We start from the raw sequence: 25,021 nt of genomic DNA, 5'->3' as shown, positions 1-25,021 counted from the left end.
GCTAGACCTTTCTCTATTGCTCGACCACACTATAATAGCGAAGTTGCTGAATAATACAACGACCACGTTAACGATATACCGTGCTATGCCATCGCGCCAGCCACTAAATACGGTGTCGCTAGCGGCATGTGGCGCCTGTTTCGAGTTGAAGCATCTTCCGGCTACGGTACACGACCGATATCGCTACTGGTGACATGGAATACCTCTGTCCCGTCAGCACAGTGCAATAGTACTTTGCTGTTTTCATGTGACTTCGATGTTCCCAGAGATTCTTGGTATCTCAGCAATTGCCATATTGCCCTTACAGCTACGTATAGGTACTGACTAAGTACTAAACAACCATTAGAGTATACCATGGGGCTTGTAATTGACTCCCCTAATAGTGGAGGACATCCAGTTCGATATGAAGGTCTCGGCTCAACAGAAATACAGTATAGGGCCCGATGCATGGGGAAATGAGCGTGCGTTCACGATGAGTATGGTGTCCAGAGGTCTTTAAATTGCAATGACTGTCCACATTAGCTCCATCTGCGCAGTGGCGGTAATTTTACTGCATGTGTATACGAGAGGCACGGAGTAAGTGGCTTAGACGTTTATCGGTCAGGGTGTAATCACCAGGAGCGGAGCTACTGGCACGTATGATGGTCGTTGTTACAGTATCGTAGAAAGTCATGATGTAGAACTTACTGCCTTCTGAAACAATCGATATGGCCAAGGTGACGGTCACCACATTGGGCACTTACAGCAGTATCCCTACGGTTCGCGTAACCATGCAGATATTCTTTGGAGTTGAGCCTGACAGTATTGGCAGGTACCTGCTGCCAAGCACATTAATGACCGTGATTATGTCTTGAGTCTGTCTTCCTCTCCTTCTCTCATACACATCCTGACATGGTCATCTAGCCAACAACTAGTGATCAAAAAGTGATTGATGATTCCAGCAACACTGCTGATAGCACTTCAGACACACCTAATTTCTTTTGCAACGATAATTGGTGCTGGCTTACCAATATGCGCAACGAATCAACCATGGGCGAAATGACCGGTCAGACGATCTCTTCATTCACAAGTGGTAAGAATATAGACATCCCGCCACGTAAAATGTTCATTCCTTCATAGAATAGATCCTATTTGAGACCGCCATATTCAGATCATTTTCTCCACGAGTTCAAGGCGACCAGGTTTTCGCTATTTCCTAATTCCTCGTAGGAGCGCTTACCGAAGCTAATTGTTCTCCAAAATATTGACAGGTTATGGACGCTACAGTTGGTTGCAAAGCGAACACTCGAAAGTTACGGCCACTCCCTGGAATACATAATTCTTGACTCACCTTGTTTCAGTTCCCTTCACAACGTACAACCCCCATAGAATGACTATATGCCCTCTTAGCTAGAATGGAGCCAAACGAAAAGACTCTTTGAGCGACCGGCACAATGGAGTAAAACCCATCCAAAATTGAATGCATTGCAAGCGGCGATGCCAGTTCTGAGTCGATTGTTACATGAATTGATGTACATGATTAAGACTGAGAGGAAGTCGACAGGTCGCTCATAGCCGTGCTATCGTCAGTTTTAATCGAGGTCAGATATCACCGACAAGGAAGTCACACATAAAAGCACGATATATGCTGCCTATAGCACAAGATTAGGCGTCACATTAGCACTAACCTCTAGTGATGATGCAACCCTTAACACGGACAACCACAGGTGGTTTGCTAGCGCTTTGTACCCTGACGCCTACGACTCTCTCTGGCAAAGGACCAGCTCCTAGCGCAAAGCGGAACAATGCCACGGTTTATGATCTCTTGGAAGTAGAGACTCTGAAATGGAAGTCGTCTACCGAGAGAAGGCAGATTGGTTTGTTGGCCGACAATGAGACAGCCGAGGAGAATTGGGCGAACGCTATGCAACAAATTTTCTTGATGGTCTTCCAGTCGTTCACGCCCTCGGCATGTCCGGGATCCCCCTGGAAAGTAGCACTTAGTGGTCTCCTGGAACCGTACATTCTGTGTCTCGTAAGCAGGCATTCCAGCATCCTCTAATTCATTATAAAAGATAGGGATGGACTTTCACGACCACCACCCATGACGTGCACACTTGATTTCCTTGGTTTCCTAGTTGCACTGCTGCTGGGCCAACTCGTCAAACCACCAAAGATAGTAGATCATGCGTTGCGCAGGCTGTCCCTGGTAACCTACAGGCCCCTCTGCCCAGCCATTTATACGCCGTATAAGACCTTTCCAAAAGTGTTGATTTAAGGGATGCTTGGGCGTATCATGCGAGCTAAATAACCCAAAGCCCGTTCGTCCTTCCATCCGTTCAAGAACCTTGGGAATAGCCGATTGCGTTGAGTATTGCCGTGCTAGCATCTCACAGTCTGAACCTCTCGCAGAATACTAACTAGACTAGTCGTAGTAACTCTGCGGCATCTGAGAATTTAGGACCTTCAATTTAATACCATTCGACGACTCGAGCCTTCGGCTCCGGCGCAGCTGGCTTTGGCGGCGTGGCTGAGCGGCCGCTTGCTTCGCGGGTTGACGTCGATGCATAGATGTATGATCGGTTGTCTTAGAAGCAGAAGTGAGCTTGGTGTGTTCCGAGTGGTTGATGGTGCGGTAACAGGTTTTTGACAAGTCTTTTTCGAAGCCGAACGTGTTAATGGTGCCATATTGTGTGTGTGTGTGTGTTGTAAATTTCGAATTTTAGGTATAATAGAGTTGTTGTTCAACTCAACTTCAGTACATTGTATCCCGGTAGAGGAAGAGGGGTGTATCACCCGACAGACTAGGATCCTGAGCGGGTGGACATACCCCTGTTCAGCTTAGCGTATTTAAGTAACCACCTCTGTCCTAGCACACGAAAGCTCCATGAGCTCTCCGGAGCAATTAATCAGAGCTGCAAAATAGCTCCTAGCTTGCAAATAGCCCCTCGCAATGTGCTTCGACTCATGTCAAATCGTACGGAAGTAATTCACCTCACGCGGTGAGTATCCAAGTCACGCAAGGACACTTAGCGCACGGCTGAAAATATGTGGCACTGTGCCATGGCCGGAATCTGTTTTCCACACAGCATCTGCTCAGAGACGTCGGCGTCGATCTGGCGATCGGAAATGGAGCAGCGAGTTTCCCAGATTGGAGCTGATTGGAATCAGACATTCCTTTGTCCCGGCATCATTCACGTATATGGGCTCTACGAATTTGGGCTCGACCCAGGCATACGAGCTAGCCTCGTATGATTCTTCGTCGTCGTGCTACAGACATAATTCCTTGACGCGACACCGCAGTGGCACTGGTTGACCCTAGCAAATTCAAGTTCAATGATTAAATGCTAGGATAGCACAGATTAGTGCAATTGCATGGATTTCAACAGTTGGAAAGAGCTGGAAAGAGTGGGAAAGAGTTGGAAAGATTTAATACTGTGATGAGCGTCGCTCGTGATAGACACTGACAATGTGAGCATGTAGACGGAAGCCTCGTGTGAAGTAAGTGGGTGTGTGCGCGTATGTGGCAGTGACATTTGGACTTATTACATTATGCTAATGCATTTATGCCACAACTAGTAGCAACTACTCAATCATATTCTTCCTATGCAAGCATTCACATACCAAGACATCTTGCCATAGAACCTGCCATGGCAGACTTTAATTGATAAACATAGAATTTAGACTTATAATACCGTATGTTTTGAGCTTCTTGTACCACAGCGCTAGAGCTGACACGTAAAGCTCTGATATTGATTATTTGAAAAGTTATCTACTGCTGATCGGCATAGACGCATTTGTTAGACAAACGCAATTAGATATTTACATATTTTTTTTCCTTCCATGTATCTTAACCGGTTATTTGTACAAGTCATCCAAATGACTAACTATTATTTGTTAATATACGGTATAAGACTACGCACACCTGTAACCTATACATCACTTGCAGATGTCTTGTCTGCGAGGCAATATCTTACTTGAGCATATATTTTAGATGCTGTTACTATGAGGGAAGCAACGGCAAAGCTGAACCACCTCGCGTTGATATAATACCGTGCCATGCTATGTTTCGCTCTTTCAAAAATTCCGTCCATCCACAGTTTGACGCCATTCCCGATGTCATTGTCCATACTCACTCGGGCCATGTGATAGCTGGTTGTTCGTAAAACCAAACGGTTGGACGTATCTGCGTTGATACGGCCTCTTTTTATGAGTATCTTCCAGTGGCCAGTCTTGTTCTGCATTGACGAGTGTAATGCCTATGTTAACTTAATGCCACTGCCGAGCCGCTAGAACTCGAAACAATCGGCTACGTGAAGTCTAAAAAGTGTACCACTTGCGCGCATATTGCTACCCGAACTGCCAAGCTTCCAAGCGTGCACCAGCTAAAGTCGTCCAGGGGCAGCTACCCGTGTGGCTAATGGGAGCACTGCAATTCTGCTGGTTGTCGGGCTTCCCGTTGTACTAGAAAACTCCCATTTCCCATTCCATTCGCAGACTAAATTATCACCGAAATCGCATGGAAGTGAAAATGATGGCGCCCTCATAATTTGCTTGAGACATACGCCAAGTGCTGCTCCCTATGGTGAATGAGGCTCCACTTAGCGAACAGCTATGCTAATCTAACGGACAGCACGACTATTAGCCATCATCAACGCTGGATGTTGTACCGGTAGGATGTGCTTTCAGGCACCACTTATGAGAAGGCAAATATTTTTGGGAATGTCGCTGTTAATCTTCTTAGCAGAGATTCCTACTAAGTCATCCGTTTGAACGGCAGATGACTGCCCAAAAGTAATACGAGCCACAATTCACAGAAGTCTCGAGTCATCGAAATTCTTGGCAGTCTAAGCGTGTGGGAATACGATGGAAGTGTCCATATAGCCAAGCAATGCAATTTCACCTCTTTGCAGCAGAGAGAAATATTCATCATACGAGAGTGGAGACAGTTTCACGATATCCGTATGGTATACACCCCGTATATCACCTACAAAGCACTTTGCGATGGAGTATAAGAAAGGTTCGTACGTCGCTGCAAAAGGTTCTTAGACTCTCCAGCCAGCTCGTCTTCTATAACTACAACCACGATACATTACACTGATCTTTCGCTTAGAGGCACAAGCTTTGCATTTCTCAAGCCTACCTTCCAATCTAAAAGAAAATGCAGTTGCCCATTCTCGCCCTCTTCGTTGGCCTTTCTGCCTCTCAAGTCCTTCAGATACCTTCGCGCGTGGGGACCGTTACCGCATTACCGACCCCTTCAACAATCCTGAAGGGGCAAGTGAAAAACTTTGGCAACCGCGAGTTCGATCGGGGCATGAAGTGTGCCGATGGCGACACTGGCAGCAAAAACGCCGTATTCATCCTCGAAGACGGAGCAACCATAGAGGATGTCATAATCGGAGCGAACGCCCTTGAGGGTATTCACTGTCTGGGAAAGTGTTCAGTCCGCAGGGCATGGTTCCGCGATGTGTGCGAGGGTGAACAATAAATCCCCATAAAAACAACAGGGATATATTTGCTAACCTGTTTTAAGATGCTGTCTCCGTTTTAGGAGCTGGTGACGCGCTGATCGAGGGCGGCGGAGCGCAGAATGCGGAAGACAAGGTTATCCAACACAATGGAAAGGGAACTGTTACGATCAAGGATTACACTGTAGTGAACGTGGGTAAAGTCTACCGGGCTTGCGGAGATTGTAAGCAAAGCTGTTTCCATTCCCTCATAACGCTTTCGCTCTTAGGGGAGAGTTGCTAATCTCCTCGACCGTGTAGGCACTGACAACCAGAAGAAGTCGCCTCGCAAAGTTATTGTACAGAATCTCAAGGCCAACAACGTTGCAACCAACATAGTGGGTATCAACTCCAACTATGGTGATACCGCAACCATCAGTGGCTCGTGTGGTACTGTAAAGGGTGAGATCTGCCAGCAATTCCAGGGTGTCAATAAAGGCGAGATCTCAGGCGACAGTCCCAAGGTCGCGGGGAAGCAGAACTGTCTAGGAGCTCAAGGCAAGCTGGAGTTAGGCAAGCTACCCAAGTGCTGATTTACCTGGTTGCACATCGAGTTCTTGAAAGAGGCATTTTGTGACGCCTCGACTGAAGTAAAGTAATAACTCTCTCATTGATAGATGGTCTTTCAAGATATTTGTCTGAGCCTATACGAAAATCCTAAGTTATCCGATATTTGCCATCTAGCCATGATTAGGCCCTCTGATATCCACCGTAGCCGTACTGTTCGCTAACCACGTGTCGCTCATTTCCATGTAACCATCGGTAATTCCACCCCTTGGGTGCTTTGACCTCACGCTACGCTTTGTAAACGGTCACCGCTAACAATAAGGCGTCTAAAAAGAAATCAGTTCAAGTGACCTGGAAACTCGCGTACTGCGAAAGTCTGACGTACAGTAGGGCCGTAAATGACACAGTCACGAGCTGTATCTTCTTCTTTTTCGATAGCTAAAGCCTGTAAATGATGAGCAATGTCACGAGGAAAATTTACATGTCCAGCACGGCTTTTATTACACTTGAACAACGGCCCAGTAAAGTGGGGAAATGATCGTACCGCTGGCCTCGACAAGTAGTTGATCCCAAGTCTATCCACCGCGGGGTGTAACCCAAATAGGGTCTGAAGCTCATTGAAGCATATGCCCTCCACCAGTGTGTGCCTTTGTTTCTTTTGAGAGCAGTACAAGATCTGTAGCCCGGCCTGTCTACAGAACGGACATGTGACTTACATCCCAGCAGTGTTTAGACTTGTCGCAAGCCATATTGTCTCTTTGAATGTGATGCAGCTTCAGCAGGACGAGGCTCAAAAGCCTCTCAGCGTAAACCCACTTCGCAAAGCATCCCCCACAGGATACATGCATCACGGCTTGTCGTTAACATCTCAACCGGCACATTATGTGCTGCCGTATAGGTGAACATCAGTTGAATCTCTCATTGTATGACTCGGTCGTCGCTACTTGATCGGGAAACTGATACACCAACCAGTTGGTAAGTGAATATGAATTATATAGTTGACGAGATTGGCCTGCCACAAAGCCAAATGCCCTGGGTGCCGGTGTTAACCAGCAACAGTCGCAAACTACCTTATACCCGGGAGACATTCCATGGCTATCCGTGAGCAAACGGTTGGACATTGGATGAAAACTATCATCTTAAATTGTGGCCAGTGACGGTCATCCATACCTTGACCTGGACCTGTTCGTTCAATCATGACTCTTTTTTTAGACTTATTTTCACAGTAGTCCAAAAGGACAGACGTCCAATCCTCAGCTATGAAGAATTGGTAGAAGATGGTACAGCTAAGCCTGCCGTCCACAAAAGAAATCTGGGTGGTGCTAAAGAACAATGGATTGCCTGTGAGCGTGGTCATCCTAAAGGCATTGTACTTTTCACCCCATTTAAATGAGCAATTCGATGGTGCAGAACATAAAATCAAAATATTGCGATTAACACAACTGCTACGCGGTGTTCCAGGATGATAAAACGGGGAAATATCTATCCAAACGAGTATATGGCTATCGCGACATGGTGATATGGCGCACAGCGGAATGTATGCTAAGTATAATTTCTTGTTCGCCCGATTCATTTTCCAATTCCGGCGAGTTCAACGCTAGGAAGGGTATCAAGCTGTGGAATTACTTTCGACTAACAAGGCACTCTGACATATTAGCGGTCAAGACTATCATTTAATGATTACAAGGCCAATTGGTGATTACGACTGAACACTATATAGTTTCAAGCCTCATATTTTTCAAATTGACATTTGAATTACTAATTTACCAAAGTGATATGGAACAGATTATAACTAGATGTATCAATATTAGACTTATAACTTAGTATTAAATAGAGCTACAATAACAGGTCCGACTCAATACAAAATCTTGGCGTTTGGGGCGTCGCTGACGTGCAGCAAAGGCAATCGTAGCATGGCTCTGACGCCGTGAAACATACCAACCCGGCAGAGCTCTGCCTACAGAAGCTTCTCTTATTTCGATGGAGAATTGTCTAATCGTCTAAATGTGATACGATTAATTGGCCCATGTTGTGGGTTCAGAGGGGAGGTAAGTGCTTAAGAGAAGTTTATACGTGGTATCTATGTGCATAGTTACGTAAAGTAAAACCATCACAAACGGGCTTGCTTGGTATGCTCCGTTTCGGTCCATGACTGCTTAGTAATAACCCTTGTCACAGCAGCAAGAGTTCAGTTGACTTAGGTTGAGATGGCCTATATTCATCGTCTATGATCTGGATCATCTATATTGAACCATAGCCAGAATTTCTCTACCTTAGGCTATTCAAGGTAGCCAGATAAAAGCGCAACACGTAGGGACCCTCTACTCCAGATAATAATTTTGCAGTCTCACGGCGGAATGGAACTCGGTTCGGTTCACTCACTATATTATGTAGTCTGGTACACGTCAGAGTCAATTCTCTTGAAGACGCGGCAGTGTAGATACTGCGGGACAGCCACTATAGGTTGACAAGCCGCTTGTGGCAGGGTCTTTTCGCTGTGGTCGGCGCGATGGTGATTGGTCTCCAAGTGAGGCATGGTCCATCACTTGAACACCCAGTCATCATGAAAGATTCATGGGGGGTTCTCGAACTCTCAGCCGAGTTTTGGCAATCTGGCAGGAAATGAAAGTCTCAGCGTGATGGGATCTCTTCCTCTGAGTGGATTTGACTAGCAATAGGGGCAATGACCCGGATTGTCACAGTCTACACATCGCCGAGAGCTAGTATTGACTGAAAGGCAGAGACATATCCAGACTGCAGCATATCTTGCACTTCCAAACTCTCATTATTGAGTAAAATTGTATTATAGCTGCGTAACTGAACAACAATGAGAAGCTATGGCTCAAGGTCATCAAGACCAGCGGGTGCTGGTAAAAGTACCGGTTATAATACTACGATTCCATGGTCTAATATATACTGTGGGACGTTTCGTGATTGACCAGCCTTGACGTAAAAATTGAACGTCGGTTCTCCTCATGACTGATTCAAATCTTCTTTGTTAGCCTAATAGGACTATTAAGTCGGTCTGTTACAACGATTGGTCAAATGGTCCCTACTACAATACGTCCGTGCCGTGGATGCTGCGGAAGTTGGGAAGCACATAATTCTAAGTTTCCTCTTTGGCTAATTTCGGTTCTCTACTAAGTAATTAGTACGAGAGCCACTTCGTTCGAGTGTTGCAAAGGAACCTGTGAAGGAAATTAACAAAAGATATAGAAAAGAAACTACAATTCAACCACGTACGCCACTTACCCTCGAGTCTATTAGATGGACGTCAACAAAACTTCGCACCAAGTTACCACTTACTCAAATACCTACTTTGAATTGTTTGCAAAAGCTTCACAATAAGCGCATTTCCATATTTGGCGGTAGCTCCAGGTTTGGCTATATTGTCGCAGCGACCTGCATCGAGAACAGTTGTCAGACGCTGATGTTGCAAGGGAGTACTAGGGTGCTAGTATTGACGCGCTGAGCCCTACTCTCTATCACATATGGAGGATTCCAGCCCTTATATACCCTATTGCAATCCGATACCGGATAATCTCTGACAACGGTACCGTCGTGATATTGTCTAGGTTAACTCAGACACATATCGACATGTACGAGTCGGAACCTCTTATCAACAGGATTGCGAGGCCAGATGATATTGCGGAGGCTTAATTATACATCATGAACAATAGATCCGTGACAGCGTCAAATTTTTATTTTTATTTTTAACAGCGGTTGACTACTTACTTGAAAGCAATCTTGATTGAAAATCAATGATAGATATTCGTTTGTGAACATGACTCTCACAATGGAACTTAATTGGATAATATTTGCAACGTAGCCCGTATTCTTAGAAAAGCATCGCTTCGTTGCAGCATAAGCAAATATGGGAGGCTGTTAACATCCGCACCGGCCTCAAGTAGCGCTCTGATCGTCGCCACTTATCTTTCGATGAGAAGCTAGATGGTCACGACAACTTCGTCATTGGTTAGGGTAATTGATGTCAGTCGCCAAACTTGACAGTTCATCGTTGGCCCTGCTGTGCCGAGTTGATTACGTGATACGTCGGTAAAGAAAGCCCCACATGCGGTATATAGGTCAAATCCCACTTCAATCCGATGTACCTCCTGTTGTTACAATTGAGTCCAAGTCAAGACGTCTCACGCAATAGTATGGCCATTGAGTCAATTATTAATATGACAGATATATATTCCTCACTTCCTGGTGAGAGATGGGCCCGTGTATTGGTTCTTGCTCCCGGAAATTGGGAGTCCCCGCTCTCATGCACCTTGGAGCCGTACGACCTTGACTCAGAACGTGAGCACCTCCCAAAAACCACGGCCGTACCAGATATCAACTAAGTCAAAAGCCAGACATTCAACCTTATGAGGCAATATCATATGTGTGGGGTGATCCGAGGCCCACTGAGCCTATCAGTATAAACGACAAAGCCACGTTCGCGACACAAAGTCTAGCTTCCGCGCTGCAGCAACTACGCCTCCCCGACATTGACAGGAGGCTTTGGGCGGACGCGATCTGTATCAACCAGTCTGATCTCAACGAGAAAGGCTATGCAGTCACTATGATGGGATCGATCTACGAGTCCGCATCTCGTGTCATCGTATGGCTAGGCACGGACATGAGTGGGACAGCACAGACCGCGATCGATGTCATCAAATCGTTCAACCGTCTAGTCGAGAAGCAGCTTACGCCACAACAGTTTCACAAAGCCTGGGGCCCGCTTCATGATCCCGATGGTATGATCAAAAGGAACCAACTCGAACACGCTGTAAGACTGTTCGGCAACGTATGGTTCAGGCGTGCATGGGTTCTCCAGGAAGTAGGCGTCGCCAAAGACGCCCTTCTAGCTTACGGTTCGGCCACTGTTGACTTCGCGGAGGCGATCCAATTCATATGTGCATGGTCGTCATATTACGGGTATCACGATGGCAAGATGCAGTTCCCGGGTCTTGACTTCAAGTCTGCCTACCTTCGGTTACTGTTTGGAAAGGTCTGGGTGTCGTACCTGCCTGCAAGAGCACTGACATTCGAGCACACGTGGATCAGGAAATCTCCTTTATTACAGTACGAGGCACAAATTCTGCGTTGTGAACAGTATCTTGAGTTTCTGGATATCCTCTTCCTGAACATGAATGAACTCAGGGCAACAGATCCCCGTGATTTTGTTTTTGCATTCCTCAGCAACCCCCTCTCCAGGCAACCAGATGGAAGACCTATAATTCAAGCGGATTATACCATCAGCAGCTCTGAAGTAAGGCGGCGTCTTTTTTCGGAGTTGGCAAAAAAGTCCTTGCGCTTCCTGGGATTGGTTTGGCATTCGTCCGACACGGATCTGAAAGACGAATCATCTTGGTATCCAGACTTCGATAAATACAGTACCGGCTGTATAAACGGTAGGTATGATGCCAACTTAAGCATATCACCGGTGTTCAATGCCTCAATCAGCGCGGAAATATGTGGCAACATGCTGAAAATTAGTGCACTTCTGGTAGATGAAGTTGGGAGCTGTGGTCCAGTGGCGCCATACCCAGTGAAAGACAATGATCACCAAGCCATAACATTCCCAAAAGTACTGGAGCAATACTGGGATCTAGCTTGGGACCATGAGATTAAATGCAAAAGCAGCGGTTCATTTAGGGATATGATACTGCGGTTCGCTAGCACACTGTTACACACCATCGATACTGAGAATCATTCTGAAATTCTTTTCAGTTTTACGAAATTCGTCCAGAACAAGTGCCCGGAAATATACCAGGAGTTGCTAAGAAGGTGGCCTGGAAGCGAGAAGCTCAAACAGCAAACTGAAACAACTCAAAGGATCCCGTTTGGACCTAGAGCCGAATGGACCATAAAAGGCCACAGGTTCTTCGTGTCAAGCAATGGAAATTTGTACGTACCATGATGTTGTTCTAGCCTCGGGAAATCCCTAAACTAATGAACATTTTGGCAGTGGAACGGGGTCGCCCCTAGTACAGCCAGGCGATTTGATTTGTGTCATACCAACGGTCCAAGCACCTGTGATCATTCGGCCAGTGGATATTGCGAACAGGCCCACGTACCGTGTCATCTCTGCCTGCTACGTGTATGGTCTGATGTATGGACATGCCGTGTCGCAATGGATCGAGGACCCCTCTTCTTTGAATAAAAGTGATCTTACTTTTGTCTAAGAAACCGCATGCGACTGTAAGTGATGGGTGAATACTTAGCAATACTACTATAAGTGTCAACAATACGTACGTTTCAAGGGGCGAACAGCGTAGAGCCATAAAGAGCAAAAGTGACGCCGCTTCCTATTATAAGAACCCACGATCTGAGGGAGACATAAGCGCCTTTGCTTTCTACTTATTCGAAATTGGATGTAATTGGATGAGCTTGTGCGATAAGACGCGAAACTGCGACGTCAAAATAACGTTTTCATAAGGAATTACAGCACTGTGGGAGTTGCGATTTTGATAGCAGCTCACCGAACTTGGCAGTACCATCGGCTCGCATGGTTACGAATCAGCAGCTTAGGAGTACTGCCGTGGCTGGAACATCCTACTATTGAGAAAGCATATTGGCCGGGCTGCGCAACGAGGGTTGTCGAGCCTCTCTGCCAATGCTGTAAGCAATCCATGCTGAAATATTCCCCGCTCATATCTATTATCTCTTGGTTAAGCAGCAGAATTCTGCAAAACATCATGATGTCCGGCTTCGAAACATTGAGCATTGTGTGCACCATTTTCTAGACCATTGGCCTTGCGCACGAGGCTATTACTCTGTGCAAGAAACTATATCAAACTGGCTAATGAAAACATAAGTAACCTTCAACGATTTGAAGGACTCTTCCTATTCTCTTACACTACATTTTGAGCCGACTAATGTACAAAACGACCCTCGCTACCTTTTTACTACTTTATTTCAAAGAAGTTAACAGGATCCTTTATCACCTTCTGTAATCTACTGCGTGAGGTAACTAGCCTCCGTGGCGTCTAGCTTACAACTTTCGTCGCCGCTTCAATATCAATTTCCTCCGTAGGCACCTTTCTTTTTTGTTGGACTACATAGTTGTTCCGGTTCCACCATTCTCATAGTCAGATATGGAAAGCTCTTTGGTGACGGTAGCCAATCGAGTGTTGGGCTTCTCTTTTTACTTCGCTGCATCGGCTACTTTAGTTGAGCGTTTACTGCTTCGTGGACCTGGTACTTTAAATGCTCGGTCTAGTGAATGTAATGCGTCGTATAAATGACCTCTTTATGGTAGATGTCTTTTTAAAATCACCACTCGGCACGTCTATTGGACACAATCCTCAGATGATTCAATCGCAATAGCATTTGGTGTTTTTGAGTGAATGTGGTTGACATGCGCTACGCCGAATGGTTGTATTTATGCCAATTTAGGCTAGAAGCGTGCCTATCTGAGCTCCCTCGTTTACAGGATTGCCGTATTTTCCTTTGCGACGCGCCGTGCATACTAGTCTGCCTTATAGAGAGGACTATACATGCTCCGGCGCCGTTAGAGTTCCAAGGCTAGCATAGTCCGCCTCGAGCGCTTCTATGTTTTCGTGATATCTTTCACGCTCCTATGCTTAATCACAGATATTGTGTGCTAACTCTCTCCAATTCCGTTTACCACCTATTTTCGTCCCTGCATCAATTAAATGATTTGAATGATACTAAGCCGTTCCCAGAATCTCTGTTTCTTGCGATTGTCTTCGTGTTTAGTGTTAAAAAAGACTTTTGCAAAAGACATGGCGATACTACGATACTACGATACTAGTTCTTCTGGCATCAATCTAGTCAAGCGTTGTTAAGCTTGTCTTTGGCACGTATTTGTCTTCAGTTACAAGGACTCATGTTCGTACGTAGCTATTCTTTTGCAAATGCAGCTTAAGCGCGGCGGGTTACGGGGGAAAAAAAACTAAAAAAACCACTCCACGCTCACTTTCGACCAATATAATGTAGTATCCTAAAACAGCACGTCTTCCCTTGAATAGCATGGAACAGCGGCGCTGCCGGTGCAGTAATATGGCAGATGAGTGCAAACCATCAATCAGACAGCTTCGATTTAGGCCCTTGTCCGATAGATGCAATGAAACACGGTGCAAAGCACGACAGGTTCCTTGAAGTCTTCCTTTCTAAAGGCCAAATTATCCCAAGTTCATCATCCTCTAACTGCTGTTACGGCCAGCAAAAGACCTTAAAAGAGTACCGTGATATGTTAGCAACATTCGAACTACTAATTCGCTGAATGCGATGGCTCGGTGGATTAGCTTTGAATGCAAGAAACCAACGCACTACGGTATATGTCCGTAATTATTGTCAGTTATAAAGCGCATAAAATGGACAGTGCGATCCATAGTCTAGCGTGGTGAGCTCGCTACACAATACCGTGCTACAGGCTGTTGAGAAAGTGGTGGTCCCATTTTACCAGGTAGTTAGGTATATCCCAGAATCCTTGAAGTGCTGAATTGATACCCAGGTGGGTGACCATTGGGAAATCCCTGGTGTTGTATGTTTTGGTATTTTTGTGGGTTTCTGACTACCGTAGATATCACGTAGTGTTCGAACAGTATATGTTGGTTGACATTATCATGTTATTTCAAAGGCGACCAATACCCTTCATTGCATTGTGCCCTCATTGAGCACTAAGATGACTCACTTCAGCGTTGCGTGGCCGCTACAGGGATCTGCCTGTGGGCGACAATATAACAACAGGGTGCTACCAGCATTGGGATGAGACATTGCATCAAACTATGAACTTCAAAAAACAATCACTCCATTCTGTATCTATAACTAGACTAGTTCTAAATATCCCTTTCTGTCCCCATGTTGAGAAGAGATTAACGTCAGCGAATGCTGTCGTGTTTTCAAAGCGGCCATTCGAAAACCACATTTCTCAAGTTTGCTCATCATTCAATTTCATTTGGTTGCTGGTACCTAGGAAGGTAGTGTTATTCTACCACGACAAACATATCTGAATCATCTGAACCCGATCACGTCTGAATGAACAATCCGTAAACACTGCAAGCACGCACCAAATGAAGCTGCAACCATTGGCATGGATCTACAAGACTTTGAGCCGCAGAGAGTCTGGATGTGCGCTAGGTGGCGCTATTGAATTATCTAGACGAGACTGGGTTAGTCCAGCGCAGAACACAAAGACTTCAGCCAGCCACACCTCCCACTTCCCAATATCACTGGCATATAGTAGGAATGATTAGATCCCCTCGCCACCTAGATTTAAACATACATAGAACATGATTCTCAACTTGTCTCCCACTCGCTTCTCCCGCTTAACATAACAGCGTGTGATTAATTGGTGTTGGTGGTTTTTTGCCTCTCCGATAGAATCGGGAACCGAGCCTGCGACACCCGAAAGGAAAACACCAAAATGGAACAAACCATCCCAGATGTTGGAAGCTCAGAGCAAGCGTCCAAGAGAGCGGCAGAGGAGAAAGCCAGAGATGACCTCGAAGTTCTCCAAAAGATGATGCACGCGAAATTTGACGAATACCAGCTTCAACTAAACGAGTAGTGCATTTCTGCCTATTGCAAAGGTTTGAAACCAGTAGCTGATAGTGGCCTTTTAGGAAGTTCCTTAACGCAGAGTCCGTGGCCAAAACTCAGGTGCCCGGCACGCGGGCCCTCAGATGGCACCGACGTGTTTCCGTTCAAATAAGTGATCAGGTTCGCGCTACTTCATTGCATGGCGTTTCTGGTTGCTGACGAGTTACCGCCTATAGCCTGCGGACGAAGCTGATGAAATAATCGATTCATTCCTCCAGATTGGGGATGATGACGATAAAGGAGCTTCCAGAAAGGGCTTCAAGGTATGTTCGATCCAATCCGTGGGTCGATATATCGTTGACGTCTTCGGCATAAAGACAGTCGTCAAATCTGCTCTGGATAGGTTCTTGAAGAACACGGCGACAGGGCAGCAGGAGGAAGAGAAATTCTTTATCTACGCGGTCCACAACACCATTGTACGCGTTGACATCAAGGTATGGTTTATGATACAGTCTCGCGGGTTCAGAATACTGAAACAATACAGCTCTTTAAGTGGAATCTAGCCGTCCAGGGTTTCTCTGATGTATGGAAGGGTTTGCTGGGATGTGAGTTGACGTGGCGTAGGACCTCTCAGGGCTCGAATTAACAGTCTCGCACAGATATAATATGCCTTTCTGTTGTCGATCCAACAAAGCTTGATACAGATGAGTTTGTCTATCTCATCAGCGAGTATGCTGGTAAGCTAACAGATCAACATGTACCTACGAACCAAGCTTACGAGTGTGACACAGGCGATAACGGGCAAAACGTCAACAACTACGTCGAGTTCATGCAAAAAATATATAGCACGGCCCGCCAGCTCAAGCTCGACCAAAGCAAGACCAGCCACGCCCCGGATGACAGATAAAGCCGTCAGAAGACCATCAACGCATAACTTCCTGTCTCGGTCTTCGGTGGAATGCGCAGGCTCTCCTTTGAAGTCTCTCAGACTGTATTAGAGCTTATCGCGATGAATGGGCACAACACATATAACGTGATTTTATCAATTGACTACGCTGACCTTTCAGTGAGCAAATATGTCCTTCTTACGATTCCGTGGGGATCTTGTGACCAGTCTTGCGGAGTTTCTGGAAAACCTGATCAGGATCGTACTTAAGCGAAGCGGCCCTGATCTTCTCTGTCGCATACGTCGCGATAGATTGCTGGAATGCCCCATGAGCATAGTTCAAGAATTGCCAATCCCAGTTGACACCGAGCGACGTGGCATAGGCGTCGACCTCGTCAACCCACTGTCTCATGATGGGCAGTGCAATGGCTGCGTTCTCCTCGCCGTCGATTGCTAGACTGGCAAGGAATAGCACACCGTTATCACCGCCTGACTTTTGCTCGAGGTTCATCACGTTACCACCGTTGGCGTTACCGTGCTCAATCATTGCCTGTGTAAGCGGGAAGGCTGAGCACAATGACACTAAAGCGCTGTCGTTGCTGACTAGGCCGGCCAAAGTTCCCACGATAAGCTCTTCGTGCTTGTCTGCGGCATACTTGATAATGCGGGCATCGTTCTTGTAAGCACTCGTAATCCAGATGTTTTGGAGGCCATCTGGCTGGCCTGCATCGAACTCGGCAGTGATCTCGTACATAGGGGCAGATCTCAATGAGGTACCAATGATCCCTGAAGTGTTGAGATAGCGATCATAAGCCGAGGGATATGCGATATTGAGAGTGTTGTCCATCGCCACCTGCACTATGAGTGATCTTGACGAGTGACTGTAGACCCAGTAAAGCATGGTGGAGCTGTTCTTATCGAGGTAGTTGTTCTCGGTGAAGTCGACATAAGAATCAATCAGATCATCAGCAGCACTGAGTTCGTACTGTGCGATACCACCCCAGATGTTCGGGTTTGCAGAGTCTGGGAACTCAATGACATACATGTCGAAGCGTGTGACAAGACCAAAGTTTCCTGATCCACCTTTGAGTGCTTGCCACAAGTCATTATTCTTATCTATGTTGGCGTTGATGACTGTGCCGTTATACAGGACTACCTCGAAGTTCTTGACATTGTCGCATGCCCACCCGTGAGATGTAGAGTGGAATGAATTCCCACCTCCGGTGATGAAACCAGCTGTGCCGACGCCGCCAGCACGGCCCCCTGTGACTGTTACACCACTAGCCAGGTCAGTCAGGCTAAAGATACGATTATGGTGATATGGCCAATTGAACTCACAAAGGCTCCAAGGTTTCGTATACTGCCTGCCAAGGCGTACCAGGCGGGACTGAGGCAATTTTGTTCTCTGCGTCGTAGGTTGTAGTGTTCAGATATCCAAAGTCGATCGTGACTCCGTCGTGAATACTGTTACCACCAGCGAAATGTGTGTGGCCACCGCCTTTGATACCGAAGGGGCATTGGTTAACCACAAGAGTTTCAATCACTACTGATGTGTTATTCGTGCTCTCGGGGAGCACGAAGCACCATGGATGCAGTGCAGCCGTGGCAGACCAGATGGCCTCGACACGTTCATTATAGACTGTAGTGTTAGGATAGAAAACCTGGCCGGGAAGGACCTTCGCGAGAGCGCCACACTGGTACTATGTGTTAGGGCCATCAATTGATCAGGGCGAGAATTGGTAACTAACGCATTGAGCACCTGTAGATGCGCAAAGAGCATTGACCGAAGTAATGTAAGCAGCAAACGACGCCAGATACGCCGTTGCTCGTTTCATGTCGATCACCATTCTGACAGTCTTGATTAAGAACGCCAAGGATCGGCTTTATGCAAAAGTAAGCGATCGTGCAGTCGCTTTGCACAGGAACTGTTTCGATCGTGCAGAGCCAAGAACGACGCAAAGGATAATACAGTGACGCACTTTCGAAAGAAGAACAGAATCGGGTCAACCGCTCAGGGTGAAGTTTTATGCTTCGCAACTAAATGACTAGAGCCAATGCAACCTAACCACCGACATTGAGCTCGATTCTAAAAGACCTCCAGCAGCCAGGGGGGTTGTCGACCTTTTGATGCGCCAAGACATGCGTTTCTGAAGCCAGTATTTGTGCACAATTTCGTTCATCCTCCGACCTAAACTGTGGTAGATCTGGTGGCGACACTGGAGATTCATCGGGTACGAGGTCTGTCAATTACCGTTGGAGGGCCGGGGTCTTGGTCCCTTGTATCCTTGTAAGACCTCGAGCGGAGGTTGTCCGGAATCGACTCGCAGAAAAGTGCTACATATACGCATATTTATGGGGACTCCACCGAGTGATTTCTGCGACAGTTTATGGTTGGTCAGAGGCCATATGATGTATCCACCGGCCCGAGCACTCGGGGCAAACTTCGGTGACTCGGCACAATTCAAGACCAAAGTCAGCAGATGTCTTTTCGTCCCCGGTCTTCGCACTTTGGTACGAAGCAAGGTATATTTCTTGGCTGCATGGGTTGAAACTACTATCGCCCGAACATTTGCAATATCCCACTGCGATTATTCATGTTGCCTTAACTCGTCGTGAATGGAGCGATAGAGAGGCACACGATTGTGTCTTGAAAATGATACCAGAAAAAGCTACTTGCACAAATTTTGATCCTATATCTCTATATGCATATCTGCCGGCAGTATCACGCTGCAAATGTGACTGCATAGATTTGTTATTATATTGCTTGAGGGGATTTAGGATCAGTGTCCAATAGGATGTTTCCGCGCTTATGGGTCGTTGTATGCATGAACCTTGCTACCGATTTCATCCCGGGCACCGTTGTGGAGAGAACAGTCTTCAGCAATTAAGATGGATACGCGAGGTATTTCATCCATTTAATGATCATGAGCATGGTTTATGGCATTTTGACTTGTAATTTGGTAATTGGAGCTCAAGATCCCCTTTACGAGATTTGCGTTGAGGGGCGATTTAGAAGAAGATCAATTATGGAATGAGTTCCACTTCATCGCGGTTGCTGCCGCATCTCCAGTTATATCCAGCTTGGCGGTCTTTACAGAATGAATTAAATAGTCACCTAGTTGAAACGTACTGCAACAGCCAAGCGAGATTGGTTTTGCTTACCTTGAGGTCTTGCTTGATAAAGACCACTGATCTACCAACAGAAGTTCAGGGCGAGACGGGAGAAGTGGGGCGGCTACCTTGAATCATAACAGAAAGCCAAGTTGCAAATATGATCCCAGAATCATTACCAGGGTACTAATCCAACGCAAGCATTCAAACAGCCGGCTCTCGCCCAGTGCCAAAACTCAGCTTTTTGCTATGTCTGCTACGTAGATTTAAGTCTCAATAGGCTGGTAAAAAAACAAAAATATAATTTTGGGGTTTTCTTTCTGCTTGCCAAAATGATTTCAACGGCTCTTGGATAATTTTTCACTATGTCTGGCTTCCCAACAGTGAACGGTATCGAGGTCCTTCTCCAAGCGCCTGACGGCTATGTGGTGGACTTGGCTAATCCTCAACGGAACGGGGAACATGGTGCCTACTGGGCTTACGGCATTGGTACTTTCCTCGCCGTTTTGTTTCTGGCTCAGAGACTCTTCGTTAGAGTAGTCGTTGGATCTGGCCTCCAAATCGATGATGGTAAGATCTACGCCTTCATTCCCAATTGGTGGCTGACGGCAAGCTTCAAGTATTCGTGATCCTCTCCATGGTAAGCAATATAATTAACGAATGTGTCAATCTTGAGTATTGGTTATGACTGATAAGAATAGATCTGCTCACAAGCCACACAAATCATCTTGATATGTGAGTCTCCTACGAACTTGTAACTAATAAACATGGCTCATTGTTGTGCAGACGAATTCGCGGCAGCCATAGAAGGAGTACATGGATGGGAGTTAAGCATAACGAAGTACAAAAGATTTCTACTGGTGAGTATCTCCTGCCGTAATTTCTCCTTTGTATGATCACCTTCAATTGATACTCACAAGCTTTCATGGATTGGGCCCTGGGTTTATGTTCTTTGTGGTAGTTTCGCGAAACTATCCCTTCTGGTAGTCTACCTGCGACTGTCACCGGGAGGATGGTTCAAGACATGGTCTTGGGTAGCAGTTGGGATGGTTGTACTCCACACCATCGTTCTCGTTTTCCTGATGGTATTCTCCTGCACTCCCGTCTCTAAAAGTTGGGACATTACAATTCCTGCCACGGAAGGATCTTGCATCAATGTCGTGGCGCTTTACTTCGCAACGGCCATTGCGAATATCATCACGGATGTCATGGTAATGGTTCTGCCCATCCCTCTGATCATGTGTCTTCACATGCCCAAATGGCAAAAGATTGGTGTGATAGCATTGTTTGGTTTTGCTTCTGCGTATGGTGACCTCTTCGAACTGCGATGTGGAGGGTGTGGCTGACAAACATCCTTCAGCACCGTTGTAACGTCCATAGTACGATGTGCGGCGCTCCCGGCTCTCCTCAACAACAACGATCAGACGTGGGCCATTTCACAGGCAAGTCTGTGGGCGTGAGTGCATACTACAGTTACGACTCGCGCCAGTTACAAACTGACTTGGGTACTACAGAATAATCGAAGCAAACTTGGTGATCATATGCGCGTCTATGACAACCTTGAAAAAGTTTTTCAACTGCGTTGCGCCGGGGCTACTGCTTGGCTCTTCTGGTGCAAAATCGTCGCAGGGACCGACCCACAATCCTCCGACTATATCGAAACTTACCTCCAGACGAACCGACCGATACGCAAAGTTTGGCGATGACACTGAATTATATCCCATTGGTAACCAGACCGAAGTGAACGCAGGGCAAAGCGATCGTAGCGAGACTGGTTCATGGGACATGAACGGGAGGATGGAGGATGGAAGCAGTGAAAAAGGCATTGTACAGAAAACGGTAGTCAGAGTCAGCTATGGGAAGACGTAGAGCGAGAACGACTTCTCCTGTCAACAAGGAAACTTGCGAGCAGTTCGGATGTCGTGTTGTGTCGGCATTAGGGAGGTAAGTTGTTTGCCGCCTCTGCCGAGTCAATTGAGATCCGGTGAAGGCCAGATTGACTTGCTTCAAGCCCGACGCTAAATGACCTCAAAAGTAATCGACCGCTGAGGCCCAGATGCGAACTATAATCCTTCCAATTTGCTTCGATCATACTTGCTGCAGACAAACATAGTTGCTTGCATTTCTACGTGTTCTCATGACTGAATCGGCGACATTTTGAAACACCTAACCAAAATAGATCTGAATACAGGTATAGTGCCACCGCTCACTCGCTCGATGGGCAAAAAGAGCGTACCAACGTCACTAACCTAAGTTACTACTGGCCACGCGATACTCCTGCATATGCAAGGGATCATCTCAACACCCTCATACGAGATCGTGCTTTGACAATTAACTTGCATCGACTGCGCTTGGATGACAGAAAGCCTATTTTAGACCAGACCCGTCACCAGCATTAAGCCTCAGATAAACCTAGCGGCTAAGGCGGACCAGCCCGCTAGATTAGACCAGACCACCGGACGACCTATAAAAACCAAAACTAAAAATGTAGTCGGATAGGGCTGGGGGTTGAGATGAAAGGCGCGAAGGGATTGGATTGCTCCGTACAGTATTTCTAGAATTTGGGGGGGGTTGCAGTGGCATTGCGGCTGGTGAACAATTTAGCTGAAGCCCATTGGGTCATTGCACATGCGCCATGAACGGATATTTGGACAGCCGGCCGAATGGCTTGGGTTTGGTTCTCAACAGTCGCTAGGGTTTCCCTGCAGCTGCCTGCAAGGAGCAATGGGCGCATGCTCCTGGTTTTGTTTTGTTCAGAGGGACTCAGCGAGCGTTCCTGACTTCCTGTTTAGGAAAACCTTCGTTGAGCACAATTGGGGCGATCGAAGGGATATGCCGCCGCTTGATGGCTGCTTTGCCGCTATAAACGCGGGGGGGCTTTGGACCCCTTGCTTAGTGCTCTCAATTAAACACCCTTGCTCTTCGCCGATGGATCATTCCATCTGATTGTTTCCGTGAAACTTTTCCACTGAACTGAATTTAACCCAGATGCATCGCTGATCAATGACATGTTTCAACAGGCCAAAAGTCTCTTCAAGGGCGGTGCAGAAAGGTGATGATGGCTTCCGAATTGCCTGCTGAGAGTAGCACATTGGCACCATTGCCCGGAGAACTTCGCCATGGTCTCATTGCTGTAACGACGTTGTCGTTCATCTCATTTGTCTCAACCGGGGTTCTTGTATTTTATATCACCTACCGATTGATCAAATGGGAGCGAGTGGCACGACAGATACCACAGAGTCATATCGAAGGACAGATCGGTCGGAGCTCAGATGGTACCAGCAGCGATGATCTCTCATTAGGGTTAGAAGAACGACATTATGTTCATCTGAAGACAAAGTCTGCACCAGCTAGCGAGCCACCCACGCCGCGACTCGAGAAAGCGCCTCATCCGGTTGAGAAAGAATATACGCGATGGAATCCTATACTGATGCTCATATACAACCTGCTTTTCGCAAACTTGTTTGAAGCTATGGCTTTCCTGTTAAGCATCGAATGGCTAAAGGAGGATGGGATATTCGCACCGACAGCCGCATGTTGGGCACAGGGATGGTTTATGCAAGTTGGCAAGCTTGTGTGCAGTGGCATGCTTGTTCTCATCAGCATCAACACATACACCACGGTCGTCCGTGGCTACAAACTATCGCGGACCGCTATTTATGCTTCCACGGCATTGGTATGGGTCATCGCTTTTGCATTGCCATTTGGGAGTGTCTTAGGGACGCAAAATGGCGCGGACCACGGTGGATTCTATGCCAGAGCTGGTGCATGGGTAAGTTGAACAGTCTTACTTACTTGGATGTATTCTAACACATAGTTAGTGTTGGGTCAACCCTCAGTACGGCGCCCTCGGTCTCTGGCTAGAGTACTTTTGGATCTTCGTCGCCATGGCCGTAACAGTTTTCCTGCTCCTTCTTGTTATAATTTCCCTCTACAGAAACAATCAATCGGTTCGCCATTTCCCGTCGACTGTGTCGAAGTCCATGGAGCCAAGAGAGAAAAACGAGCCACCGAAACCCTCTGGTCATCACCCGGCATTTCTCGTCTATCAGATCATTTATATTGTCTGTACTGCACCCCTTGCTATCAGTCGCATGACAGCAATGAGTGGGGTGAAAGCTGGATGGCCCTTCTATGGTATTGCAGGCTCGCTAATTGCTTCTCATGGTTGGCTAAACGTTCTATTGTGGAGCACCACCATCTTCTTCATTGGTGACCAGGATATCCAGGAAACTGGACTTGAGAAGTTTGCCTTCATAAGAACTCCACAAAGAATATATGGGAATATGGTCATGGTGCAGGGAGGCCATGAACTACGTTCGACACCTCGCCGCTCATGGTGGCCGCCATGCCGAGCCCTCCAAAGGATGTCATCTAATGAGTTGCCGCATGACATCCGGAGCAGAAGCGAAGACTCGTTGAGACGGAGCGCGTCGCTTGAAAATAGCGCCATTGAGGTAGAGATAGAAGCCAAAATTGTCATTGAGGACGTCAATGAAGAGCAGCTTACACCGTCCAGCGTTGGAAGTTTTGAGCGGGACGATCGAGGTTGAGTCATAAATGAATGAGCTCATCCCACATTGATTGGTTCATGAATGACTTTATTTCTCAGACCAACAGTCTCAATTTTGTGCCTTTCAGGGTACCGTGTTCGCCTCTCCTTGGGCACTGCTAGGAGCCTTGCCAAGTCTGTATAAACGAGAATGGTCACTACTAACACTAGTAAGAGCTGTAGAAAAGCCATCACTGCGTAGACTTGAAAGGCTTCTGCCACCGAAAGAGAAATGCTCACGTAAGGCTCACTTATCCCAAAAATATGTCGTCAATGAGAGTGGCAAGAAGAGCAGCGCGACAACTGTGAGGCCACTGATCTGTGAGGGTTTCGTGGCTGAAGCAGAGAAGTTGCGACAGTTACCATACTCTCCAAACAATCGCTTTACTTTATTTTTTATTTTTTTTATTTTCTTCAGGCTGAACATGTGGTCGATGTCATGAAATAGAGACTGAAAACAAATACTGTTAAATTCAAAGTCAAGCCGCGATGCAATTAACCATTTCGAAATCCGAAGTTTATGCAGGCACTACGGGCATCGTCAACGGCACCGGTGATGGTACATGATCTATCCATTCTCAACTAATTTGCCCTGTCAGCCTACTTTTTCGGGGGAGTGTTCGTGCGACAGCAAATGGTGGCCCGTGAATAACGAATACGTTGGCAACTTATAGGTGATGATCCTGACTAGGAAGCAGGAAGGCAACACAGACTAAATAGGCACGAAACGTTTTGCATCAAACTATGACTCTGGATCAATTTTGATATTTCACCAAAGATGAATACTGGACGCATCATCTGAGATACTCCAATATTGACGAACCAGTAATAAGATCGTTCCGAAGAGGATAGTCGCGCCAATGCGAAAAGTAATGTCTCATCTCATAGGTTCACAGTTGGTGCTCCTGAAGGTCATGATCGTTAAATCGTTCTGCATGAAATTAGTTGGTCTGTCAATACGATTCGTTTGTCCTGTTG

The 25,021-nt window shown here is 46.6% G+C and overlaps 8 protein-coding genes across 8 annotated transcripts; 7 read left to right on the top strand and 1 right to left on the bottom strand.

Annotated features, from left to right (window-relative positions):
- Positions 1 to 1,631: 1,631 nt before the first annotated feature.
- BKA67DRAFT_139651 (uncharacterized protein) lies at positions 1,632 to 2,077 on the top strand. Its single transcript, XM_046095054.1, has one exon. It carries the CDS (start codon positions 1,676 to 1,678, stop codon positions 2,039 to 2,041), a length of 366 nt encoding a protein of 121 aa, XP_045951114.1. The 5' UTR covers positions 1,632 to 1,675; the 3' UTR covers positions 2,042 to 2,077.
- Positions 2,078 to 2,883: 806 nt separating this feature from the next.
- Positions 2,884 to 3,520, top strand: BKA67DRAFT_588344 (uncharacterized protein). Its single transcript, XM_046104375.1, has 2 exons — positions 2,884 to 2,981; positions 3,151 to 3,520. Exons 1-2 carry the CDS (start codon positions 2,947 to 2,949, stop codon positions 3,293 to 3,295), a joined length of 180 nt encoding a protein of 59 aa, XP_045951113.1. The 5' UTR covers positions 2,884 to 2,946; the 3' UTR covers positions 3,296 to 3,520.
- Positions 3,521 to 5,140: 1,620 nt separating this feature from the next.
- Positions 5,141 to 6,022, top strand: BKA67DRAFT_528610 (pectate lyase; the record flags this gene model as incomplete). Its single annotated transcript, XM_046098963.1, has 3 exons — positions 5,141 to 5,459; positions 5,516 to 5,674; positions 5,751 to 6,022. 3 exons carry the CDS (start codon positions 5,141 to 5,143, stop codon positions 6,020 to 6,022), a joined length of 750 nt encoding a protein of 249 aa, XP_045951112.1.
- A 4,086-nt stretch (positions 6,023 to 10,108) lies between these two features.
- Positions 10,109 to 12,635, top strand: BKA67DRAFT_588335 (heterokaryon incompatibility protein-domain-containing protein). Its single transcript, XM_046104374.1, has 3 exons — positions 10,109 to 10,301; positions 10,358 to 11,894; positions 11,956 to 12,635. The coding sequence occupies exons 1-3, from the start codon at positions 10,157 to 10,159 to the stop codon at positions 12,170 to 12,172; spliced, it is 1,899 nt and encodes a 632-aa protein (XP_045951111.1). The 5' UTR covers positions 10,109 to 10,156; the 3' UTR covers positions 12,173 to 12,635.
- A 2,522-nt stretch (positions 12,636 to 15,157) lies between these two features.
- Positions 15,158 to 16,571, top strand: BKA67DRAFT_588334 (uncharacterized protein). The gene is made up of 7 exons (XM_046104373.1): positions 15,158 to 15,518; positions 15,578 to 15,674; positions 15,731 to 15,817; positions 15,872 to 15,988; positions 16,039 to 16,099; positions 16,154 to 16,231; positions 16,286 to 16,571. Exons 1-7 carry the CDS (start codon positions 15,379 to 15,381, stop codon positions 16,399 to 16,401), a joined length of 696 nt encoding a protein of 231 aa, XP_045951110.1. The 5' UTR covers positions 15,158 to 15,378; the 3' UTR covers positions 16,402 to 16,571.
- Position 16,572: 1 nt separating this feature from the next.
- Positions 16,573 to 18,699, bottom strand: BKA67DRAFT_614688 (FAD binding domain-containing protein). The gene is made up of 3 exons (XM_046105426.1): positions 18,129 to 18,699; positions 17,719 to 18,074; positions 16,573 to 17,660 (listed from the first exon to the last, which is right to left on the bottom strand). Exons 1-3 carry the CDS (start codon positions 18,225 to 18,227, stop codon positions 16,580 to 16,582), a joined length of 1,536 nt encoding a protein of 511 aa, XP_045951109.1. The 5' UTR covers positions 18,228 to 18,699; the 3' UTR covers positions 16,573 to 16,579.
- A 1,157-nt stretch (positions 18,700 to 19,856) lies between these two features.
- On the top strand, positions 19,857 to 21,360 carry BKA67DRAFT_671450 (uncharacterized protein; the record flags this gene model as incomplete). The annotated part of the gene is made up of 7 exons (XM_046108698.1): positions 19,857 to 20,061; positions 20,112 to 20,131; positions 20,193 to 20,226; positions 20,278 to 20,351; positions 20,412 to 20,794; positions 20,852 to 20,947; positions 21,006 to 21,360. 7 exons carry the CDS (start codon positions 19,857 to 19,859, stop codon positions 21,358 to 21,360), a joined length of 1,167 nt encoding a protein of 388 aa, XP_045951108.1.
- Positions 21,361 to 22,386: 1,026 nt separating this feature from the next.
- BKA67DRAFT_139572 (uncharacterized protein) lies at positions 22,387 to 24,053 on the top strand. The gene is made up of 2 exons (XM_046095053.1): positions 22,387 to 23,263; positions 23,313 to 24,053. The coding sequence occupies exons 1-2, from the start codon at positions 22,547 to 22,549 to the stop codon at positions 24,042 to 24,044; spliced, it is 1,449 nt and encodes a 482-aa protein (XP_045951107.1). The 5' UTR covers positions 22,387 to 22,546; the 3' UTR covers positions 24,045 to 24,053.
- The last annotated feature ends 968 nt before the right edge of the window (positions 24,054 to 25,021 follow it).

Source organism: Truncatella angustata, assembly GCF_020726525.1.
Source record: "Truncatella angustata strain MPI-SDFR-AT-0073 chromosome Unknown BKA67scaffold_14, whole genome shotgun sequence".
Taxonomy (NCBI): Eukaryota; Fungi; Ascomycota; class Sordariomycetes; order Amphisphaeriales; family Sporocadaceae; genus Truncatella; species Truncatella angustata.
Note: the sequence above shows the minus strand (reverse complement) of the source record. Positions and strands in the feature narration are given on the sequence as shown.

Excerpts from the sequence above, each read along its gene's own strand:
- BKA67DRAFT_139651 (XM_046095054.1), top strand. The coding sequence starts at position 1,676 with ATGATGCAACCCTTAACACGGACAACCACAGGTGGTTTGCTAGCGCTT.
- BKA67DRAFT_588344 (XM_046104375.1), top strand. The coding sequence starts at position 2,947 with ATGTCAAATCGTACGGAAGTAATTCACCTCACGCG. Across the intron at positions 2,982-3,150 it reads GAAGTAATTCACCTCACGCG|ACATTCCTTTGTCCCGGCAT; the intron begins GTGAGTATCCAA and ends GATTGGAATCAG.
- BKA67DRAFT_588335 (XM_046104374.1), top strand. The coding sequence starts at position 10,157 with ATGGCCATTGAGTCAATTATTAATATGACAGATATATATTCCTCACTT. Across the intron at positions 10,302-10,357 it reads GTACGACCTTGACTCAGAAC|ACATTCAACCTTATGAGGCA; the intron begins GTGAGCACCTCC and ends GTCAAAAGCCAG. Across the intron at positions 11,895-11,955 it reads GTGTCAAGCAATGGAAATTT|TGGAACGGGGTCGCCCCTAG; the intron begins GTACGTACCATG and ends ACATTTTGGCAG.
- BKA67DRAFT_588334 (XM_046104373.1), top strand. The coding sequence starts at position 15,379 with ATGGAACAAACCATCCCAGATGTTGGAAGCTCAGAGCAAGCGTCCAAG. Across the intron at positions 15,675-15,730 it reads CCGTTCAAATAAGTGATCAG|CCTGCGGACGAAGCTGATGA; the intron begins GTTCGCGCTACT and ends TACCGCCTATAG. Across the intron at positions 15,818-15,871 it reads CTTCCAGAAAGGGCTTCAAG|ACAGTCGTCAAATCTGCTCT; the intron begins GTATGTTCGATC and ends TTCGGCATAAAG.
- BKA67DRAFT_614688 (XM_046105426.1), bottom strand. The coding sequence starts at position 18,227 with ATGGTGATCGACATGAAACGAGCAACGGCGTATCTGGCGTCGTTTGCT. Across the intron at positions 18,075-18,128 it reads CATCTACAGGTGCTCAATGC|TGTGGCGCTCTCGCGAAGGT; the intron begins GTTAGTTACCAA and ends ACATAGTACCAG. Across the intron at positions 17,661-17,718 it reads TACGAAACCTTGGAGCCTTT|TGGTGTAACAGTCACAGGGG; the intron begins GTGAGTTCAATT and ends TGACCTGGCTAG.
- BKA67DRAFT_139572 (XM_046095053.1), top strand. The coding sequence starts at position 22,547 with ATGATGGCTTCCGAATTGCCTGCTGAGAGTAGCACATTGGCACCATTG. Across the intron at positions 23,264-23,312 it reads ATGCCAGAGCTGGTGCATGG|TGTTGGGTCAACCCTCAGTA; the intron begins GTAAGTTGAACA and ends ACACATAGTTAG.